Source organism: Corvus kubaryi, unplaced genomic scaffold (genome assembly GCF_017639235.1).
Source record: "Corvus kubaryi isolate FWS band 111438036 unplaced genomic scaffold, C.kubaryi_AGA036_p1.0 74, whole genome shotgun sequence".
Taxonomy (NCBI): domain Eukaryota; kingdom Metazoa; phylum Chordata; class Aves; order Passeriformes; family Corvidae; genus Corvus; species Corvus kubaryi.
Window position 1 is genome coordinate 1,300,347 of NW_024582061.1, and position 21,812 is coordinate 1,322,158.

Sequence of the window (21,812 nt, forward strand, 5' to 3'; positions counted from 1 at the left end):
TCAAGTCTGAATGCACAGAGATGCAGACGGGGACTTTGGAGTTGAGGGGAAATGAGTTTGTGGGTGAAGTTCAGCCTACAGTGCGGTTTGTTTAGCACACAGGAGGTTTCTTACAATATCACTAACACAAACTGAAATTGCTTACAACTTCCCATGCCTTTCCAACTTTGATGGTTTTTTTCCTTAGGCATAGGGGTTTTTGTGTATATCCCACATCTTGTTGTGGCTATCACTCAGAGAGAAGAATGTTGGGTCTTTACTGTACCCTTTACTGTATCGCCTTCGCTGTGGGAACTGTCATTGCAACAAAAGCTCTGAAGAGCTGGAAAGGAAATGTGCAGTCATTCTGTCCAGTTATGAAAATTAGCTTTATAGAAAGCATTTTCTGCTGAATGCCATTCGTGCCTTCAATAGTGAAAGCCACAGTGAGTTATTTGCATGGGAAAGCTGCTGTAAGGGAAGGTCTTGATTTGTTACCTTCAGTATCACTTTGGAGTTTCAACCTTCAACTGAGAAAGAAACCCATGGAAATATGTTTAAAACTTTAGGTGACCTGTTTACAACATGCTTTAGATTTGTGAAAAGATTTGCAAAGCCTTTGATGAGTTTCATCTAGTTTCCAGATGTCATTGTAGAAACAAATGTAATATTATCGTGTGCTATAAAAGCTTCCTGCAGCTCTATTAACAAGTTTCCCATGATGTAATTAGAAAGAAGGTGCAATGTTTTCTTTGGCATCTGTGGGTAAAATGCTGTGCATACTTATGCTGCTGTAAACCCAGGCCAACTTAGTTCATTTTAATGAAGTTATTTTGGACTCAGTTCATGTAGAATTTCACTATAGCTCTATCTGGATATCTTCCCTGAGGGTAAATACAGCAAAAGTCACACATTTTCTTTAGATTTTGTATAGGAAGGCACTCTCAGTATCAAACAGGTTGTAACTATTTTAACCAAAGTAAGTGCTGTAAAATCCTTCAGGTTCAGATTCAGGCAGGATTTTCAGATGTATCCATACCTGGCTTGAATAAGCTGGAGCATGTACAAGTGACTAAGTCAGGGCCTTCAACCCTCTGTTCTATGGCTCTTATTCCTCTCTGCTAATCTGTTATGTGAGGTTCATGGACAAGCACCATTTTTGAGTTGGATGCCAAATTTCTATCACAAAACCTTTATTTTCTTCCACCGAAAAATTTGTCTTTTCATTGTAGCCGGCTAAAGTCTCTGATAGCAGCAATGTTGGTGCTGGTTTCTCTGTAGCACTGGTGTAGGTAGATGGCTTGAGTCTGATACCACACACAGTCATGTTCATTACTATTTTTGCCAAAACACAAAAACTGCTTAGGACTTTGAATTTGCCCGTCATTTCTCATGTGGAGAAGCCTGTACACAAATGGCCTTTTCATAAGACCTTGTTGCCTTTTCTTTTTTCCTAAACAAAGAACAAATAAAAGGAAAAGAAACTAGAAGGGGAAAAAATTAAGTTTTAATGGAAACACATTTCATTTTTGTTTTCTGCTTGCCATAAAACATTAACATAGTAAACAAATTGATCTTTGTTCTTAAGTTCTTTAATAACATAAAGTATTTTGAGTTTTGTCATGGCTAAAGTATGGTTAAACCACACATTGCTGGTCATGTTCCAACCTCTATTGTCACAGGTCTTTGACATTAAACTACATTTTTAATATAAAAGTTGTGTGTAACCCACTTCTATTCACAGACACCTTCGTTAAAAGTCGCCGTTTTGGGGGTTGTTTCAGTGTATTAGTGGTAATGGTGTTTTCTGACCAAAACTACTTTTCCTTGGGACATATTTCAAAGTCCAAGCATTCCCACTGCCAGCCCCTGCTTTGTGCCATACATCACCTTTTTGAATGCTGCACCTCCACGTGAGCAAAGCTTTTGTAGGATGCTCTGAAACATTACATTCTAGACTGCTAACCCAGTCATGGGACTGTTACAGTGGTCTTATAATAGCAGACAGAGCTATTTCAAATAGGGGTGTGGAAGAGAGAAAGTGTCACTTTGGTCCACTTTTCAGAGTGGTTGGTGTTATAATATATAACCTTTTTTCCTTTTTTTCTTTTTTTAATGCAGTGTAGTTCGCAATAATTTAAAATACTCTATAGACATTTAAACGATATACAATAATATAACTTAATTGGATTCCTCAATTGTACTTAACAAATACTATTCTAATGTATTTACAGTATCTAGTACCATAAAACTGTGCATTACTGTGTTTGGGAGCTTTATTTGCTTCCTGTCAAGAATGTAGTGAAAGTACAGTATTATCACTATTATTCAACAACAATACCCATGAATCCAAGGGCCTTTAAATTACATGGAGTGAATCTAGTATTTTGGGGGCCCCTTTGACTTCTGTGAAGTTGCACTCATTCATGCTGAGGCTGGTATTTAGAAATCAACAGCAACATTGAAAAAAATAAGCAATTTTGCATTGCTCTGTGGGGGAGTTATCAAAGGGGTCTGATTTTCAGAGGGTAAGTGCTTGGGGTCAGAAAGGCAGGTCCTCACAAGTGTTCAAATGAAGGTCCCCGAATCTTTAATTACCTTTGATAATATGGGTCCACAAATTACAGAGGTAATTCTGGCTCATTCACATACCCAGCACAGGAGCTGGTGGAGCTCTGGGTCCAGCAGCCCCTTTCCCCAAGAGCACCATGTGGATGGACAAGTGCTTCTGTGTCAGGTGGGGAGGACTCATGGTTCTGCAGCCCCCCAGTATAAGTAATGAAATGAAAATAAAAATGAAAAGCTAAAAATGCAGATATGCAGATGTAAGGACATTTTTAACTCAAGTTTTCAGAAAATCAGGCAGGGACCCTTGGGACAAGCAAATAATTACATGGTTAAATGGGCTGTGTTATAAGTGGGCATATCTGGGCTCTTGGGGTTAAAACACTAGATTTTACAGCAGTAAAATATCTGAGGCTGTTTTAAAAATCTCTTGTAGGGAAAAGGTATGGGAATTAGGATTGAGTGCTATTAAGAAGTGAGCTTCTTTCTTTTAACATTCATGTGCTTAACAGGGGGTATGTTATTGCCAATCTTAAAATAAAGATAACACAGACTAATCCAGATTTTAGCTTTCTTATGCTTGTGAAGCCATGACAGCTCAGAGGGTGCAGCAACCTAGAGCTCAGCTGCCAGACTTTTATTGACTTCTGAGTGCATACTGCGCGTAAGTTATTTAAAATTCTTGGAAATATTAACTTTCAAGGGAAATATTAACTTTAAAGGGAAAACACAATGCCTGGAAAATCCTGCCAGTGCATTCAGTGGCAAAGCAAAACCTTTGATATTTGTTGAAGCACGTTTTTGTATCCTAAAACTCCCTATGAGGAGCTGTGAGCGGGTGCTCCACACCTCAGGCCTGAGTCTAAAAAAAAGTCATTCTTATTCAGGAGGCAAGCAGGAAAAGTCAGTATCAAGCATTGGTAACCAAAGGTTCATGTGATATTTTCATTCGGTTCTGAAAATTGCTTAAGGCCTACAGTAATTGAACTCTCTAATAGTGGAGTGACAACAGATCAGTAGCATTGAAGAACTTAGGGAGAACCAAATACAAAAGTCATAAAGTCAGAGTTCCAATAAGTTTACATTTAGTACAGAATTAAGACATAGCTACCCGTTAGTGCTTAGAATTTTTTGATACTATTAAAAACATAAATAATTATTTTTAATGTTCATTCAAAGAGTTCCAGTGTCACTGGCAGCTGTTGTAATTTTGTGAATGTCTGTTGGGGTTTTTTTCCAAACTGATAGTGGAGTATTTCTGCCATAAATTTTGCTCCCTACCAGTTGTTTGCTCTCTACCTGCTTTCTTAGAAATTTTGGTTTTTGCAGTGAGAATGCTGTGTTCTAGTCAGTGAAGATTTCATTTCCTTAAAAAAAGTCTTTGTTTGCACAGGGCTAGAGAGTTTTGTTGCTGTAAAATAGGAGAAAGTGTCTTTTTCTTTTAAATGTCGTGGGAGCTGCAATGCAATCAGCTTCTCTGATATGTATAATTTAAAACACTAAGAGAACTCTACAACACTCAGACTGTAGTTTAAAAAAAATAGAGACAGAGAGAAAGTTTCATGTGGTTGTCAACATCACCTTAATCCTGTTGCCCTTGTTTCCAAAGCAGTTACAACAGCCAGCCAGCCAAAATGCACCATCCTTAGAAGTATAAGTAGTAGTGGGGAAGGAGTGGTTGTTGTGGTGTAGGCTGGAGTTCTTTTCCCCAAGAGAATTAGATGTGCAAAATGACGCTGTCGTTTGTTGTACTCCACTTTCCTCGCTCGGTGGTTTGTTCTGTTTGTTTGCACATGATGCCGTTATTTGCAGGTGAACACCTCTGTCCGCTCACTACACGTGTTGCACTTCACAAAGCAGCACCAGTGGAATTTGCAATTGCATTGCCACACCTTGGTGTACTGGTGTGTGTTGTACCCTCTTCCACAGCACATCATGTCACACCCGTCCGCATTGGGAGAGGTGCGGTTGCAGAGTCGTCCCTGGGTGCCGACGCTCCCTGTGGAAGCATCTTCCTCACAGTAGTTGGGTGACTTTTCAATATACACTAAATCTGTTTCCATGGGTTTCTGGTAGCTCTTAATCTGCTTGATCTTCAGGAAGGTTGGCTGTCTCAGTCTACTGGCTCGTACCACCTCCACTTGCACTGCAGCGTTGTATTTCTCTTTCAAAATATATCCAATCTCTCTGAATTTAGGAAGCGTGGTCCAGCAGGTCTTAGTTGTACAGGAACCTGAAACTCCATGACACTTGCACTCCAATTTCATTCTCTCTTCGAGAACCTATGGGTACAGACATTTGTGTATTGTTACTGCAGGAAAACAGTATTGCAATCCTGCCTAAACCTGGGTCTGTTTAGGTCATATGAATATTCATTACTGCTGGTTGAAATTTTTTGAATGCATGCTTGTAAGTCTTCTCACCTCCCAGCTCATAACACATTTTGTTTCAAGTGGCACCTGGTTGGAAATACAGTGTTTTGTCATTTTTTGGTAAAAAATTTCCATTGTCTTTCCAAATATTGGAGAATATTTACTGACATTTTAGAAGACATTTCTTTAGAGCCACAGGGGACTTAAATTTTTTCAAAATATTTTCATTTTGAAAACAGAAAAAAAAAAAGGAGTTGGGGGTTTTTTAAGTGGTGTAAGATTCAGAATACTTAATTGCTTTAAGTAACGATCAAAGAATGCTTAAAAGGAACAGTATATACTGGGTGACTGAATAAGCCTACATGCAGGGAGGTGAAACTAGATGATCTCTAAGGTCACTTCCAACCCAAACCATTTTATTATTCTATATTCACTGCATAATTAAAGATTTTGCCTATGCACCTATACCTATACCACCAGTGGTAAATTTATGGACTATTCCACCCACAGAATGTCCCATCCCCTTTAAAAGCAGCACTCGTTGCAGTATTTAGTCCAACTATTAAGTGAATAATCAGTCACAAATACATTTTTTTCCACCAGGGCAATAATAACACAGCATTAGAGGGAAAAAAATGCACTGAAGGGTCCTGCTCAACAGTGAGCCAAAGAGAAATATATTGCTGTTGTAGGAGGTTCAGCCAGAGGGGTTTAATTCAGAGTCAGAAGGGACACAAACTGGTGGCTGCTTGGGCTCAGGCTCCACTGTCATTCTGCTGTTTTCTGCTGCAGCCAAGCCATGCCACGACTGGCACATCCCTCCTTCCCTGGGCCAAGTTGTGCCCGGGGGAAGGCAAGCGATGCCCTCCCGCTCCGTGTGTGCAGCAGAAGGAAGCCAGCTCCACGGAAGCGCCTCTCTGTTTTTCTGCCCTTGCGCTACCACTTAAGCCTGACCATAATTACACCCACAGGCATCATTAGCTTATGAAAATCAAGGCCTAAGAACAAAGCGAACTGATCTTTCCCCTTTGCAATGGGATGCTGACAAAGAAATATGAGCTACCGAGCTTGTCTGAAAACATTACTGATGCTGCAGACCATCTCCTGTAGTGGTTTCACTGCAGATCCCAGAACATGACTGAAATGGGCAAAGGATAAAAGGGCCGAAATCTGAGTACAATGGCATAATGAAGTAGGAGGGAGTAAAAACTGCTTACTGCTTCAGAAACTGGCCTTAAAATAAAAGCTGTACAGATCTGGTTATCCCTGCAAATAGAGGGCACCCTCCTGAGTTGTTTGAGTTTCACTTAAATTGTATGGTTTGTTTTTTCCCAAATTTCTGGGGTTTCAATATTAAAGAGACTATTTGGATTTGATTCTCCCTTGCCAACATACGGTAGCAAGTATAAGATAGCTGAGCAACCTATACAAGAATTATAAAATATCCTGCGTTGGAAGGGACCCACTGAGTCCAGCTCAGGACAACTCCAAAATCCCACCCTGTGCCTGAGAGCATTGTCCAACCACTCCTGGAGCTCTGGCAGCCTTGGGGCCGTGACCATTCCCTGGGGAGCCTGTTTAGTGCCCCACCACCCTCTGAGGGAAGAACCTTTCCCCTGATATCCAACCTAAACCTCCCCTGACCCAGTTCCAGCCATTCCCTCGGGTCCTGTCCCTGGTCACACAGAGCATAGATTGGAGCTGCCCCTCCACTGCCCCTCAGGAGGAGTCGCAGCCCCTGCTGAGGTCTGACCTTGGTCTGCTCATACATTAGACCTTCTGGAACCACAGGCTTTACCCAGGTCAAGGTCAAGTTACCCTATCAGAGGCAGAAAAGGTGTTTTCCAGCAAGGTTTACTGAGTTGGGGAAGAAATTCCTATAGCTGCAACTGCTCTAAAGAAAATCAGCAAGGCTGTGATGAGCTGGGTTTTTTGTGGACACTGGAATGCACTGTATCACCTTCCTGTCTCCTATACTGGTAGAAGAGAAAACTTGCCACCTTCTGCTGCAGCAGCAGCATTTCAGTGGCGGTGAGGAGATGGATGTACTCTGGACGTACTCTGGGGTCTTTTAGGATCTCCTCTGTAACCATTTCAGGCCTATGGAGAAGATCTTTGGAGAAAGACCCCCAAATAAGATTTCAATCCTGTTCCACAAATCTGGGTTCAAATAATCTATTGGTATTTAGTTATGTTTGTAGGTATGTATAAACATGCTTAGAAGCTGTGCTTGATATTGCTGAAAAATGTTTGGTTTTGTTGAAACTAACCCATTCCTGCAGCTTTCTTAGCATGCAGTTGCAGCTATAAGAACTGCAGCAAAATCCATGACAAGAGGTGGAGGCAACCTTTACACCTCCACCAAACAGCACTATGATCTAAGGATTTCCAGGAAAGCATTGCTGATGGGATCTGTCACCCCTGAGTCATACTCCTCCCTGAGCAGTGAATCTTGATGAAGTGTACATATTTTGTCATGCTCTACATGTGTTTCTGGTGGCTGCATTTTGGTTGAAAAGGCCAAGCCAGTAACTTGCTAAGAGAGTGGAAGGCAGTGAAGTTCATGAGGCTCCTTATTCTTCTGTGGTCTCAACACTGTGGGCACTGTCCCAAGGAGCCTCTGATGTGCTTCCCTGATACACTAGAAAGTGTCATTGTTCCTGAAAGACAGACATCACCCATTTCAGTGTCCTGGGTGACATCTTTGGAAATGTATTTTTATATGTGGATTCCTGTCTGTCTATATAATAATTGTTTGCCTATGTGTATTTGGTTGAGATACTGATGTTTATATACATTATTACATATGTTTTGTATATATATGTATATATATAATCTATAGACACTGCTTGCCAGCCTCTATAGTACAATCTCCAGCAACTTTATCCTAAGTCTTGATTTTCTTTTTTTGCTGTTATCTTTCTGAAGGTCCAGTTTTGTGATTCATTTTGGTGAGCAGAAACCTGATTTCACTGCTGTGTTTTTTTCAGAGATTCCCACTGTTTGTGATGGTGGGAGGACTTGCAAATGCAAGCCATGCAGGCTCGAAAAAGCAGAAGTTTTGAAAAGTATTAATTCATGCTCCTGAAGCCAATCTTGCAGGTTTTTAAAATTTTTTTGGAGGCTTCTCTCATGAATGTGGAATGCTTGGGGTTACAACACTGAGCAGAGGCCCAATCATCAGGTAGTTAAATTCCTGAATGCTATAATTTGTGTGCCCACAGTCAGCTGTGGGTATAAAATTGTGCCCAAAAACTTGGAGGTCAGGGAATACAAGGCCCGAACTAAGCAAATTCTAAGCAACATTTTTTCCCCCCTCTTTCCACCCAGATGCTGCATAGTGCCCCTCCTTGCTGACAAGCCAGCATGCTCTGGCCCTCCCAGAGGAATGTCTCTCTGCATGGTGTCTTGAGCAGCTTCCCACTTGCCAGAGAGGTGCCATGGGACCTGGCAAAGGTGGCCAGATCTGACCTTGCTTGCTCAATGCTCTGAATGAGGAGCAACTAACATTTTGCTTCCTAAATGTCCCTCCAGCTCAGCTTTCCTCAGTGAAATTCCCATCAAAGCTCTGACCCTGAACCTTAAAGGTACTTATTTACTCAAATCTAAGACACGATGCCAAGCTAGGTGCTTAATTAAAGATTGAAAATCATTAGCTCATATGAGCCACTCTCTCAGCAGTTTCATTTGTCATATGTCAGTGCCTCGTATCTAATCTTGAATGGTTTACAGCAAGATCTACCTCCCAGAGCAAATTCCCATCGTTGGGCTGTGCTGCCTCAGATTAATCATAGGAACATTCCTCAGGTCCCTTTTCCACATACAGGCCCACTCCCACCCCAGAAAGATCTTGCCAAGTAAAATTTTCTAACTACTGATACTTTGTTAAATGAATTGTGAAATATAACTTTAAAGCTTTCTTAATCCCACATCTTTTTATACCTATATAAATCATACATTTAAAATGCAATTTGAGGGCTGCCAGTTAAATAGAAAAAGACATGCGAAGACCAAAATTAAACAAAATGATACGCATGAAAAGAAATTCAGTTTTTCAAGTTCCATATCTAGACCCAACTGCATAATATCAGATACAGTTTCTGTACATAGTAAAAATCCTATTTGGATAAAGTATGTAAAAACAATAGTTACATTTTGTGTGTGTTTTGGCTTAGCCCTGCTGGTTTGTGTTTTCCTTAATGGAAATGCACATTGTTGGACCAAATGCTGAATGTAACAAAATCCATATAACTTTTTGACTGAAGTATCAAAAAGAAATAAAAGACTTTAAGAGTTTTGCCTCATCAAATATGCAAGCGATCAACTTTTTGTTTTGGGTAACAACTACCAAAAGAGAAAGATTTTGGTCACAAGATGTCACCACTTTGATGCTCATGCAGCTGCAGCCACGAGAGCCGAAGGCTTGCTCATGATGTGTGGGCACTGGCTAACCCAAGTCTCAGTGCAGTCTGGGGCCCACCACTGCTGACAAAATGCTGATCTTCTGGACCCATCTGGGAATCCAAGATGAGTTTGTTTGGGTTTGGTTTTTTATCTTGGATAGGCCGGGGTGTAACTAAGATTAGTAGGGTGTAATGCTACTCCTCTAATACAAATGTCCTGAAATTATTCTTTGTTAATAGCAGATCACAGAGCCCAAAATTGAGTAGTTCATGATGTGTCTCCTTAGGCTGTGCCCAGCCCTGTGAAGAGGGAGCATGGAGCCAGCAGGAGAGGAATAAGGGTACTTCAGCTGCATGATTTTCTTTCTGCTCCTCTGTGAAGCTGTTCCATCAAGCGTCACAACAGTATTTATATTCTGTGGGATGTGGGATGAGGAACTGAATTACTGTGTTTATTCCTCTTGTCACATCCCTGTTTTTCTTATTGTTTAGTTTAATGGGAGCAGGGAGCCTTGGCTTTGCAGCAGGTTAGTATCCAGACACAGCATGAGGCAGTTTTTCCCTGGCACTGGCCAGAGCTTAGCAGGGCTGGGGACTGTGGGGGGTGCCAAGAGGTATCAATTCACCTCCTCCTGCCCTCCACTTGCCTCCCTAGGTAAGGCATCTTCTTCCATAGTGTCCCCACTTAATGCGTTGAAAAAGCTGAGGAAGGCCCACTGCACTCTTTACACAAGTTCTCCTCTTAGCTACCAGAAAAATTAACCCAGCATTTTGGGACCTGCTGTCCATTAGATGAATGTCTCTACTGTTATGAGGATGAACAATAGCCTAATCCATCAGTGTTTATTCTCTGCTTTCTAGGAAAAGAGAAAATAGCTGTTTGAGCAATAAACTGCTGCAATTGGTTACAACTTTCTGAATATTATTTTTACAGTGGAATGTTGCAAAAAGCAATCTTCTTCAGAAACGTCCTCCCAATCATCCCCAAAGCAAGTGTGCTTGCAGTGTTCCACTCTCTTTTCTATTTGTTGTAAACCTTACAGGTAAAATTTTAAATATCACCTTAAATAGTTAAAAATATTTCACTGGTAGTGTTTTTCTGTCAAGCAGAACAGATGTGTCAGGTTTGAGGTCGTGCAGTGATATTTCACTGATGTTTGATACGTTTTGAATGCATTACATGGTATGAAGGGGCATGCACATTTCTTGAATAAAACCATTTAGCAAGTCCTAAAATATTTGGCTATTCCCCCCCTCTAATTTTAAAGCAAAATGTTCAAAATTAGGGTAGTACCAGATGTAGCTGCTGGCAGTCTGCGTTAAGGGTGTGTTTCTGGAAGAACAAATAGGCTAACAAATCCAGCCCAACTGGAAGCAGGAGATCTATTCTCATGAGATTTTGAGCCAAAGCTTGCATATTCAGGACATATGGATAAGCCTTTAGTTGTCCATCTAACCCACCCAAGCTATAGCACCAAAATTTTTGAAATTGGATTTATGTCTGCAAATCACTCTAAGTGGGAAGATGGAAAGTATAGCATGAAGTACAACTATCAAAAGCTTTTCTTTCATGAGTGGTCTCACAAGGGATGTGTAGTGAAATAATTTGTCACTTTTAGAGAAAGAAACTTTCAGCAAATGATGGACTCGAGGCTGTAAAACCTGGAAAGTCACATTCTTTGCATCACTGAAATGACTTAGGAAACAAAGTCACATTTTAAAGAATATTTTAGTCTTATAAGAGCATAAAATTAGTTGGCTGTCACGTTTGAAACTGGAGTTCAGCCTCCACTGTGTCTTCAGAACATTTCATGCAGAGTCTTTTTCTGGGCATTGCTTTTTATCTCTACATCCTGTCAGGTGACAGTGTGGGCAGTCTGTAGCATATCAGGTGCTGTGCATCTTGCAGGAGCGAGCTGATTAATTATAATGCTTCATGTGAGGTGAAGGGAGCTTACACTGTCTTACATAATATATGCACAGACAATATACATAAATATGTATAAATATCCATTATAACATGCACGCACACAACGTATATTTATGCCTGTGTATTATATTATATTATATTAGTAATAGTATTGCATTATATATTAGTTTTATATCTTTATATGTATATATATATATAATGAAAGGTAATCAACAAATCACCTCATTAGCTATTCTACAGCCAAAGCAAGTGAGCAGAAAAACCCCTTCCCAATGCCACAGGCCTGTTGCACCTGAAACTATGAGAAAAAGCCATGGCTTAGATGGAAATGTTGTCCCAAGTAATAGAAAAATCTTTCTTGTTTTTTCCCCACACCCCATACTGTTTCATATATAAGATAAACTGTTGTCATCTTCCAGGCATTCCAAAAAAACAACAGGACAAACCCATTGCCACTACAAAGGAGTAAATATTGGGATGGTATCAGGCTGAGTTGCTGGCAGTGAATGTGATGGGTGTGTTTCTGGAAGGGCCAGTTTGTTCTCCATGTAACCACAGTCACTGTCTACTGTAAGAGCCTAATTGATTGATAAACTGTTAGAAACATTTCTACTTTTTGGTAAAAGCTGCAATCTGCTACCAATTTGTCAGTTTGTTCTTCATACTCACCCCATAAAAACAAAGAGAAACATCCATTTTTATAAATGAGATTCCCCATGAGAGATGGTTATTGTTTTGAAGCTTTCAACAAAAAGTTAAGATTAATGATATGTGTTCCTAGATGTTACTCTAAATTCATTTATCCCAGAATAAAGATACTTATTTCTAAAAATACATGGTAGAAAGCTGTCTCATAAAACAGCATCTAAGCTGACTTGGTTTGTTGGTATTTAATTTTTCATTACTCTGTCAAAGTTTTGCCCACAGCTCTCTCTGTAATCTTTCAGATTTGCCACAAGACATTCTTTCAGTAACATTTGTATTAGACTTATACTAGTCCTCCTTTGGGGGCTTGTTTTCATTTACTACACTTGTACTTTCCATCCCGAATCATAGTGGACATTTAGAAACCGACAGAGAAGTTTGTTCCTCTGCTCTTTCACACCATGAGGTGCTGCTTTGCCACCAAGCATAAATCTTCCATCAGGAGCATCTTGTGTCACCAAGAATCCCTGAGCATTTATTTATTCCAAATGACACCAATGGCAAGATTATGATTTTGTCACTGATGCTATTTATTGCAAATCTGTCAGAAACTTTGCAAACCTGCCATTAGCTGAAACAATTCTTAGAAATGCAATGCAGAGCCTTTGGGGGATGCACGGCAGGGCAATTGGGGGATTCATTCATTCCACAGTCATCAGAAATTCCCTGAAAAGACTAAATGAAATTTTTTTCCAAGGAGGTAATTTATCAGAGGGTAGTACTGAACATCTCAACCCTAGACTCCAGTAAAAGACCCCCCAAGACTGTTTTTCCCCTCATCTGTTTGCAAAGTTTGTGCAATTATTTTTACAGCATGCTGTTTTTCCACGAAGAAAAATTCCTCTGGGCTCTGCTTTTAGCAACAGTGAAATGCCAGCAGGCCAGCTTTTGAGAGCATCCCTACAAGGGCAAAATATTAGAGCCATACTGCTGTACTTACAAACCCCTCTGATGCCCAGGCGTGTGTGGGACAAGTGCTGGGAGAGATTGAGAATGGACAAGATTTCTGAGAGCACATGAGAAAGTCCTTGTGGTGTTATAAGAGAACATTCAAATAATTGCTCAGGGGGAAAAACTGGTGGCCTTGACTAATGATCGTAGCAATGAACTTCTTGCCACCTGGTAGACATCAACTGAGGTCATCAAGGGCCTACCACTGACTTCAGAGCAAGTTGGGAATAATTGTAGTTGGGGTTGGGACCTCTTCGTGTCCTTTTTTCCTCATGTCTCTATCTTAGAAGGCTCTGGGCTTCAAAAAGAAGACTAAAATGAAGGTAGCACATTTGTTGGCTAAAAATTGTTCTTAGCTAACTCAAAAAACCTATTTGATATGACTGAAAAAGAACTGCAAGCCTTACCATTACACATGTGAATGTGGGGTTTTTTAAATGGTCAAAGTGCTGTGAAATCTCTGTAGGAAGCTACAAAAGCATATATGTCCTTTACTGTCTTTACCATTACCACTCTAAGGTAGAAAATACTATTTGAGCACTTCTGAAGCAATGAAGTAATTAAAAAATAAACAGAGTTGACTGTGTTTTCCTTCTTACCTTTCATTCCTATTCATTACACAGGTAAAATATCCTTACTTTGGGTTTTTATAATAGCAGTCATGAACCAGAAGCTTGGCTACAAAGTGTTTCCAAATTCTAAGACAAGCCACATACAGATCAGCAGGATGATACTGAGAGACTTTCTCAGAGCAGTACAAGCATTTCCCAGTTGTGTTGTGAGAGTTTTGGAAGGGAAAAGGAGAAAGATGGAGGTTCAGTGTAGTATCCAGGCAAATGGAGGAGCCAGTGAGGGAAGGTGCGCTTCTGGACCTTACTCTAACAAACAAGGAAGGCCTTGTTGGGGATGGGAAGGTTGGGGGCAGCCACGGCTGTAGTGACCACAAGATCATGGAGTTCAGTGTCCTATGAGGAGGAAGGGAGCTGCAGGAGCTGGGGCTGTTCAGCCTGGAGAGGAGCCCCAGCTGAGAGGGGCCCTCAGCCCTGGGTGTCCCTGTGTGCAGGGAGGGCTCCGAGCAGGGCCCAGGCTCTGCTCCGTGGGGCCCAGCCATGGCACCAGAGGAACGGGCAGGGACTGATGCCCAGGAAGTTCCACCTGGACAGGAGGCGGAACTTCTTCCCTGGGCAGTGCCCAAGCCCTGAACAGAGACCAGAGAGGGTGTGGAGCCTCCTTCTCTTGTCATACTCAAAAACAATTTGGACACAATCCTGAGTAACATGGTCTAGGGGATCCTGCTTGAGCAGAGGGGTTTAGACCCTTCCAGCCTTACCCATTCTGTGATTCTGTGATTGCTTCTGTGATTCTGTGATTTCTGACTTGACTGTGAATAAGGACCATGTGGAGTATGTAAGAATTACATTCATTCATGCATAAGCAAGATCTCCTGGTTACAGATTTTGTGTCAGGCTCACAGTCCAATCCAGCTTTACCAAGGACCCCCAAAACTGCCAGATTTCAGGTGAATGTAGATCAGATTACAAGTTTGCCTGGATTCTCAGAAGGAACTTGTGATTTCACACTGAAATTGCAGAAAACTCTGTAACTGCTTTTGTAAGGGTCCAACCCAGAAACACAGAAAGCATATCCTGTGTTCCAGAGTTTTGTTCTAACTTTAAGTTTCAGTCAGTCTTGAATTCAGAATGTCTAATTTATACAAATAGCAAATTATCTCAGAAGAACCAGAATCACTAAATATTACAACTCTGAATATTCATTTTATGGAAATATATATCATAACACCAACATTATTTCTAAACATGACTCTCAAAACCACCTTTTATATTAGTATTATGATTTGTTTTTTGCAAGAACATTTGCAAAAAAGAAAATTTTAGAATTGTTAAATGGAATTTATTTGCATGAATGCTGTTACCAGGAGTATCCGTAAAAATATGCACTTCTTTAGTTTGCTTATGTCCCTCTGCTTATGAAATTCTGATGAAAAGTAAAATACTTAATAAGAATCAGCAATGTGGTCTAGTGGTTACTGGGCTGTATTTAGAATTGGGGGACCCGTGATCAATGCCCGGTTCACATAATGAGCTCTTTCTGTCCTTGGGACTTCACTGTTCTCCATCTCAGCATCTGCTTTTGTTCTTTTGTCCCTCTTTCACATCTAGACGGTGACATGTTCCAAGCAGGACATGCATCAGGATCTCCATGGGGGTGGCACAGCACACACCACAGAGGATGCCAGTTTAAGGAGGGATGATAATGCATCTAGCAGTAATAAACTCTCCCTGGCAAGTTTAAGAGCTGGCTTCCATCTTCTTTTGCCTCCAAACACAATTCATGATGCTGAGCTGAAATTCCCAGCCTAGGTGAAATGGTCAGACCTGGTCTTCCAATGTGATGGTGAACTGCTGAATGAGGTTCTTTTGTGCCCATGGCCACAATATTTTAGGAAAAAAGGACTGTGCCCCTCAAGGCTGCTTTCCTGTTTGGCTCTTCAGTCAGCTTTCTCCTGCACATCTGGAGACCTCAGTGTGAGACAATCCTGTCTCTATGCCTGAGATTATGCCTCTCTCACCACATTGAATTTATGTAGGATTTCCATCCCAGTGACTACTGCCCATACAGAACCTTCAGTTTCAGTGCACGGCCAATGCAACTGTGTTAATAAGCAAGATCCAGGCAGTAAGATAATTGCACTGTTTCTGTCACCACCAATTCTACTCTCTTCGCCCAGTGCTCAGTTGCAGGACTGAAAGCACACATGGTTTCAGAGGAGGAAAATTCAATCTTACTTTGGTGATTAGAGGAGAAGGATTTTATTGGATTGCTATATTGATACATTGGATTTTTCTGCAACATCGGAGTGGAGGGCTTTTCCTGGGGGAAAACAATTTAAAGGGTATAATCTCTCCTGGGGTAGGTATATATGATGCAGGAAGATCTGTTACACTTTTTAAACTACAAGCTTTGAGAGCTATGAGGATTGTTAGTGAACATAAATCAGCATAGATCCATGATGTTTATTGTTTCCATGACAAGCAATTCAGTCATGGTTCTAGACATGAAACTGTTTCTTCTTATGCAGCCGTTTGTAGCTGTGTAGTTACAAAGAGACAGTTGTGTGTTTGCCAAGAAGTGCCCTGTGTACTACTACGTGTATTTCATTAGAGCCGGGGTCAAATAAGTGGTTTGGGTTTGGCTGGAGTAAATATCTGGAAGTGCTGTGGAAGCTGAGCAATGCAGACAACTCAGTTCTGTCCCATCACAAGCCCTGACATCCCTTGCTAGATTTTTTGCAAATTGGATGAAAAGCAGTGATGTATCATTACACCAAACAGATCCTGCAAGCTCCTCCCTGTTATCAGGGGGGCTGGAAAGAAGGCTTAGGAAGCAGAAATTTTTACAGGAGTACCTGTAATATATGGCCAGCTCTGAATAAAAAGAAACAGCAAAAAAACCGTGAACAATAGATACCATCTGGTGACTTGATGTGGGTGCGGGATAACATCAGAGAGAGGGTAAGTTCTCAGGGAATGCCTCCTGCCACCAAGCCAGCCTCCCCCCATCCTCCAGCACACACATCCCCATCCCTTGTCCTTTCTGGAATACCTTTCTTCCAGCCTCATTGTTGTGCAAGTTCATCAGCCTCCGTGCATTCTTTTTGATTTCTCGGGCATCAACAAACCTCCGGGAGAACTCAATGCCGTATCTGATATCCGCAGAGCAGCCTCCCCACTTCCAGCCCTCCTCCTGGTTGTAGTAGCCCTGTTTCTCTCGGTCACAGCCACAATTGCTGAGGTTGCCCTGGCTGCAGGCGGCCGTGACAGCGTGTGCAACCCCGGCAGCAGTAATGGCATAGGTGAACGCAGCTTCCCTGCTTCCTGTGGAGAGAAGCCAAAAGCTGATGGGTTGGCAGAAAGGCAGCACGTACTTACTAAAGAAAGTACACACATTATCTACAGCAAGGGGGTCAGGCAGCAATGTGAGGAGGGCATTACTGCTCAGTGTGGATTTCTCATTCTTACAGAATTCCACGCATATTTAAAATGCTTGGCTCAACTCGGGCTTATTACCCCAGGTATGCAGCCATGTGATAGTCCCATGTAAACCCCTTCACCAGAGGGGAACTTGGCAATGAATCTGGACAGTGGTGAGGTGAGGCCACAAGATTTGTTTTCACACTGTCTAGTCAGGTTTGCAAGCTGAACTTCATCTGTTTCAGATTAATAAAAAGTGAGTTAATAACTACCTCTAAGCATTGGCACTGCATGGATAATGAAAAGTGTTCAGACAACAACAACAAAAAAACCAGGGCACAAAGGGGGCTGATTATTAATCTAACTTTATAAATGCTCCAGCAGCACCCATTAGTGATGCTGAGTGCAAAGTACTGCAAGAGACCTACAGAGACAAGAACTGTGTAGGTTTCATTTCCTTTCAAGGTAGAGGTTACTCCTTTCCCTTGCAGACTTCTCCTGTGCATTAGTTTGGCTGAAGTGACCCTTTTCCAGTCCTACTCTGAATCAAACCTCTGCATTACCATGGCTATTGAGCATACAAGGGGCATAGAAGTGCTGTGACAGCACTATTTTCTCTCCAAAACAGGAGAGATATTGTCATGGAAGCACAGACTTGTTTTAAAAAAAGTTGTTTTAGAAAAGGAGTTCTTTTTTTTTTTTTCTGTGATGCTGCTACTTGCAAAGGTTCCTCATTGCCAATTCCATGTAATAGCTGTTGATAATGAGTATATGAAGAGAGGTAAATAAGGCCCCCTTCTATACTGGTGGGCTGAGGTGCCTGTGAGGTGCAAGGAGATAGCGAGGCAGAATGATGGGAAGGGAAGCTACAGCCCATCCCTGCTCTCATGTGAGACCACGCTCTGTCACTGACTTCACATAGGGCTGAATTGCGGCTCTAGGTGTTTTGCTGCACTTATTTATAACACTTGCCCACAAGTTCCCTTCTCAGTGCTTTCCTCTGTGTTTCTCTGGTAATAAGCAGACAATCCTGTAGTGCTGCAGCCAAAGAATAACTGTAAAGAATTTGCAGAAAGTTGCTGAAATGCTTTAATGACCACACACAGAGCTCTAGTATCATAAGTGCATTTGGGAAGGAAAAACAAGGAACAAATTTTCCAGAGGAGGAAAATAAAAACCAATTTAGAAGCTAGTTTTAATATTTTAATTTTTGGATTTGTAGATCTCATAACTATTCTGGAATGATAACTCCACAGTTATCATTTATATGATATTTATATGATATTTATATGAAAAATGGGGGGATTTATATTTCTTATTTCATAGATAGCTTCCTGAAAGATTACATCATTGCCAGACATGAGGAAGATCCTACAAGAAACAATCAGAAACTGAGGTTTGGCACCATTTGCTTGTTTCTCTAAAGCAATAGAAAAGAAACTTTGGGTAAGGGAAAAACAAAAGGGTGCTGTGTTCTTCAGCTACCAAGAAGGCTGAACTGACATGTGCATTATTTGAGCACATGGTGCAGTTGCAGGACGGCCTCTGCTTGCAGACACAGAGGTGTTTTGCTGGGCTGTACGATGTGTGCAGTCTGGTGCAGTGCTTCCCAAACCATGGTCCGCAGAACACTGGTGGTCCAGGAGGCCACGGTAAAGGGTTCACGGCTAATCCACAGAGCCATATTAAACACTATTTTAAATAGTGTTTTCAATTAAAACTTTGATGATAATGATGCCTGGTGGTCCATAAGAAATTCTGAGGGTTGATAGCAATCCAAAACAGTTATGAAACTACTGTTCTAGTTCCTAATGTTATCTTCATATGTTGATATTCACTCCTCTCCTCTTCGCTTGCCAGCTGAAGTCAAATCTGGCACTCTTGTTTTAAAATGTCTTCTGTTGACTTGCAGGATTTCTTTCTTCTTCTTTAAAAAAAAATTCTATTTCTAATCTATAAATTGAAATATTGGAAGTATGAGAGGTAATAGAAGCTACATACATAGATACAGTTTGCTTTTCTTCAGGATGAGGGTAAATGACAATGCAAAATCAGACCCAGGGAAATTTTTGGTTCAGTCACCTTTGAAGTACATGTAGAAAGGTTTATTAACAAGAGGAAATTTATTCCTGTAAGGGAACATAGCAGCTGTGACCTACAGTTCAGTAGATTCAGAGATTAACTAGTGACAGTTGCTCATATTTTGTGTTTAAGCTCAATATATTCCCTATGTCTCCAGAATACATGGTAAGACATTTTATTATGGCCACTGTGTCTGTGACCTCTTTGTAAATTTTCACACATTGCTTCCCTTGATCAGTTTCATAAAATTTCAGCATATAATATTCCTATTATATGCTGACTACCATGAGCAATAAAGGAAAGTATCTTTCCTTTACCCATTTGAGAGCTATAGGAGGGATGGAATTATCTCAAGTCATGGGATAATATCAAATGGAGACCACAGTGACTCTCTGAAGAGATTACTCTCCCGTTTCGATGCAACTCTAAAATAAGAAGGTCTCAGAAATTAGACCTGGCTTGAAAGCCAGGTTTCTTTAGCAAGTTAAGTTGTCCTGCTAAAAAAATAAGGGTTTTGGGAGTTACTAATTTTTTAGCTAGAGGATGTTCTAAAACTTCACTTGTGTTCCTGAACAGTTTGCTAAAGTCCCAGGATCAGTGCAGTCTATCAGAAACTGCTGATGGGGGAGGGAGGGGAACCTCTGTGCTCAAATAATGTCCGCTGTACACAAAGCTTTCCATTAACATGTCATCACTTGGAATCTGTTCTAAGCAAATCTTTGTTAGGCAGCTAAAAATATTTATGTAATGATTGCTGTGACACCTTAATGGAGAACAATAATCTCATTTTATGGAATTTTCTGAGATTTCAAAAATATTCTTGGTCTGTAACGAAAAGGAGACAAGTCTTTCCAGAAATGTTCATGAAATGAAGACATAAGTAGCAGCAGATTTGGGATTTGACCCAACTTTGGGGCTAGATTTTTCTTTTTCCAGTGAATATCCTGATTATCTAGTTATTTAGCACTGTATATACTCAGTGTCTCTGTCTCAAGAAAAATTCTTGTCTGACTTCCAAAGTTTTCTGTCACATAGACCAGAATAATTCTGTCAAGATTTTTATTTGGTGAAAAACACATTGCTTCGGCTTTTATTGCAACTCTTGGATTCATCCATTTCTCTGTTAGAAATGCCTGCCTTGGTGTCAAAGACAACAGTTCTGACTTTATTCCCAAAACATAGAAGGGATGTTTTCATGAGTAACATGATCTAATAACCATCTGATCTGATAACTGTCTGATCTAATAACTCCAAAAGGAGATGACTGCCAGTATTAATTAGGATTAAGCCTTTTTTCTTTGGTGAAGGTGCTCAAAGCCACCTCTAGCCATCTGCCAGGCCATCAGAGAAGTCTGTGGTTTGCCAGTCTGAGTTACTGCCATTTTCTTGAGTTCATTTGAATTCTAACAAAGGACTGTACTTTAAAAGTGCTCTAATAGACAGCAATGCAGGCAGCTGCTGCTCAGACAGACAGACATTGGACCACTGGTTCCTTAAGTGTGTGTCTTCTGGCAGATAGGCAGAGAGGAGCCTTTTTTGTCATTGGAGTCAAGGAGTAGCCTATGTTTTACCCCTCATTTAGATGCCATTTCTGACAAAGTTTTAGACTTCTAACTGAGCACTAAACTTAGTGTGGTTTGATGTGGAAATTCTTACAAGTTCCACAATTGCTGTAGCTTACCAGACTCGAACATGCACAGATTCAGCAGAGTATTTTCAGCCTGGAGCCACAATCAGCTGAGAATCACAGAGGCTAAATACATATTCAATTATTCAGCAGTGAACACAGAGTTAAAAAGACTTAACTGTTCCACAGCTATTTGCAAGACATCTATTTGTCTGAGTAACTAGATGAGAATTCTGCTATTGCACATGTCATCCTTCAATGACTCATGTCAGCAGCTAGATGAATAAGGCTGCCACTGAATGTCAGCTATTAGAACTGTAATTTAACTTGAAATATTAAACTGCAGAACATACAGTGTTTGGCCAGTAAGTTCCTAGATCTTGCATCAGCAATGATAGAAAAATGTACTACACACTGTCGTTAAACATAACAAATTCTTCATGCACTTACACAAGACACCAGATTGATTATATGACACAATACACCATAGGTCAATGGGAAAAAGAAATGAACCACAGCAGAACTAAAACTTTTTTGACAAACCTACCCTTTTCAACAAGTCTTGTAAGCTGATGACAGATTGAGTCATTTTTTATGGCAAAAGACAATAGATACATCTAGAGGAATAAACTAAAACTCAGACAACAGCAGCCTAAGTAGTGTTGGATGAAGACTTTTACAGACAAGTTTATTTCCTTTGTAATTTTGTATTTTATTCAACACACATATTAACAATTCTCAAGGAAAATAGTGCAGGCTCTTCTTTTTGGGTTTGATCCAAGGGCAATACAAGTCAGAAGGAGTTTTCTCACTGTCTGGAGCAGATTCTTTATTTGCATTTTCAGTGTAATTAACTTTGAGCTTCTTGGTTTATAAAAGCAGGGATTAATTTAATTTTTCTGTCCCTCTAACTTTCTGTACCCAGTGCTACATGTCAGAACTAAGGGCCACTGAAACCCCTTTGTACAGGCAGAAAAAGTAAGGCAGAAGAGCAGGAAACACAGGAGGGTCTCTAGTCTGTCAACCCTGACATAGGCTAATAAGACAGATGTTCCTCACAACAGCTTTTATTCTTCCTGTTCTTAAGGATCTTCAGTAGAGGAGGTTCCAGGGTCTAGTCCAGTACCTCAGGACCCCCACTGGTATGTATTTCACTAATATTAACCTGAAATTGTCTTTCTGAGTGAAAACCCACTGCTTCTTTCT

The 21,812-nt window shown here is 40.7% G+C and overlaps 1 protein-coding gene across 4 annotated transcripts in view; it reads right to left on the minus strand.

Moving 5' to 3' along the window:
* Positions 1-1,464: 1,464 nt before the first annotated feature.
* WNT7B (Wnt family member 7B) overlaps positions 1,465-21,812 on the minus strand; it is a 94,569-nt gene continuing 74,221 nt past the window's right edge. For all 4 annotated transcript variants that reach the window (XM_042051016.1, XM_042051014.1, XM_042051018.1 and 1 more), the window contains exons 3-4: positions 16,530-16,801; positions 1,465-4,826 (exon numbers count right to left, since the gene is read on the minus strand). In XM_042051016.1, the coding sequence (XP_041906950.1) occupies positions 4,347-4,826; positions 16,530-16,801 (752 nt within the window). In that variant the 3' untranslated portion in view covers positions 1,465-4,346. The remainder of the gene's footprint in view (positions 4,827-16,529; positions 16,802-21,812) is intronic.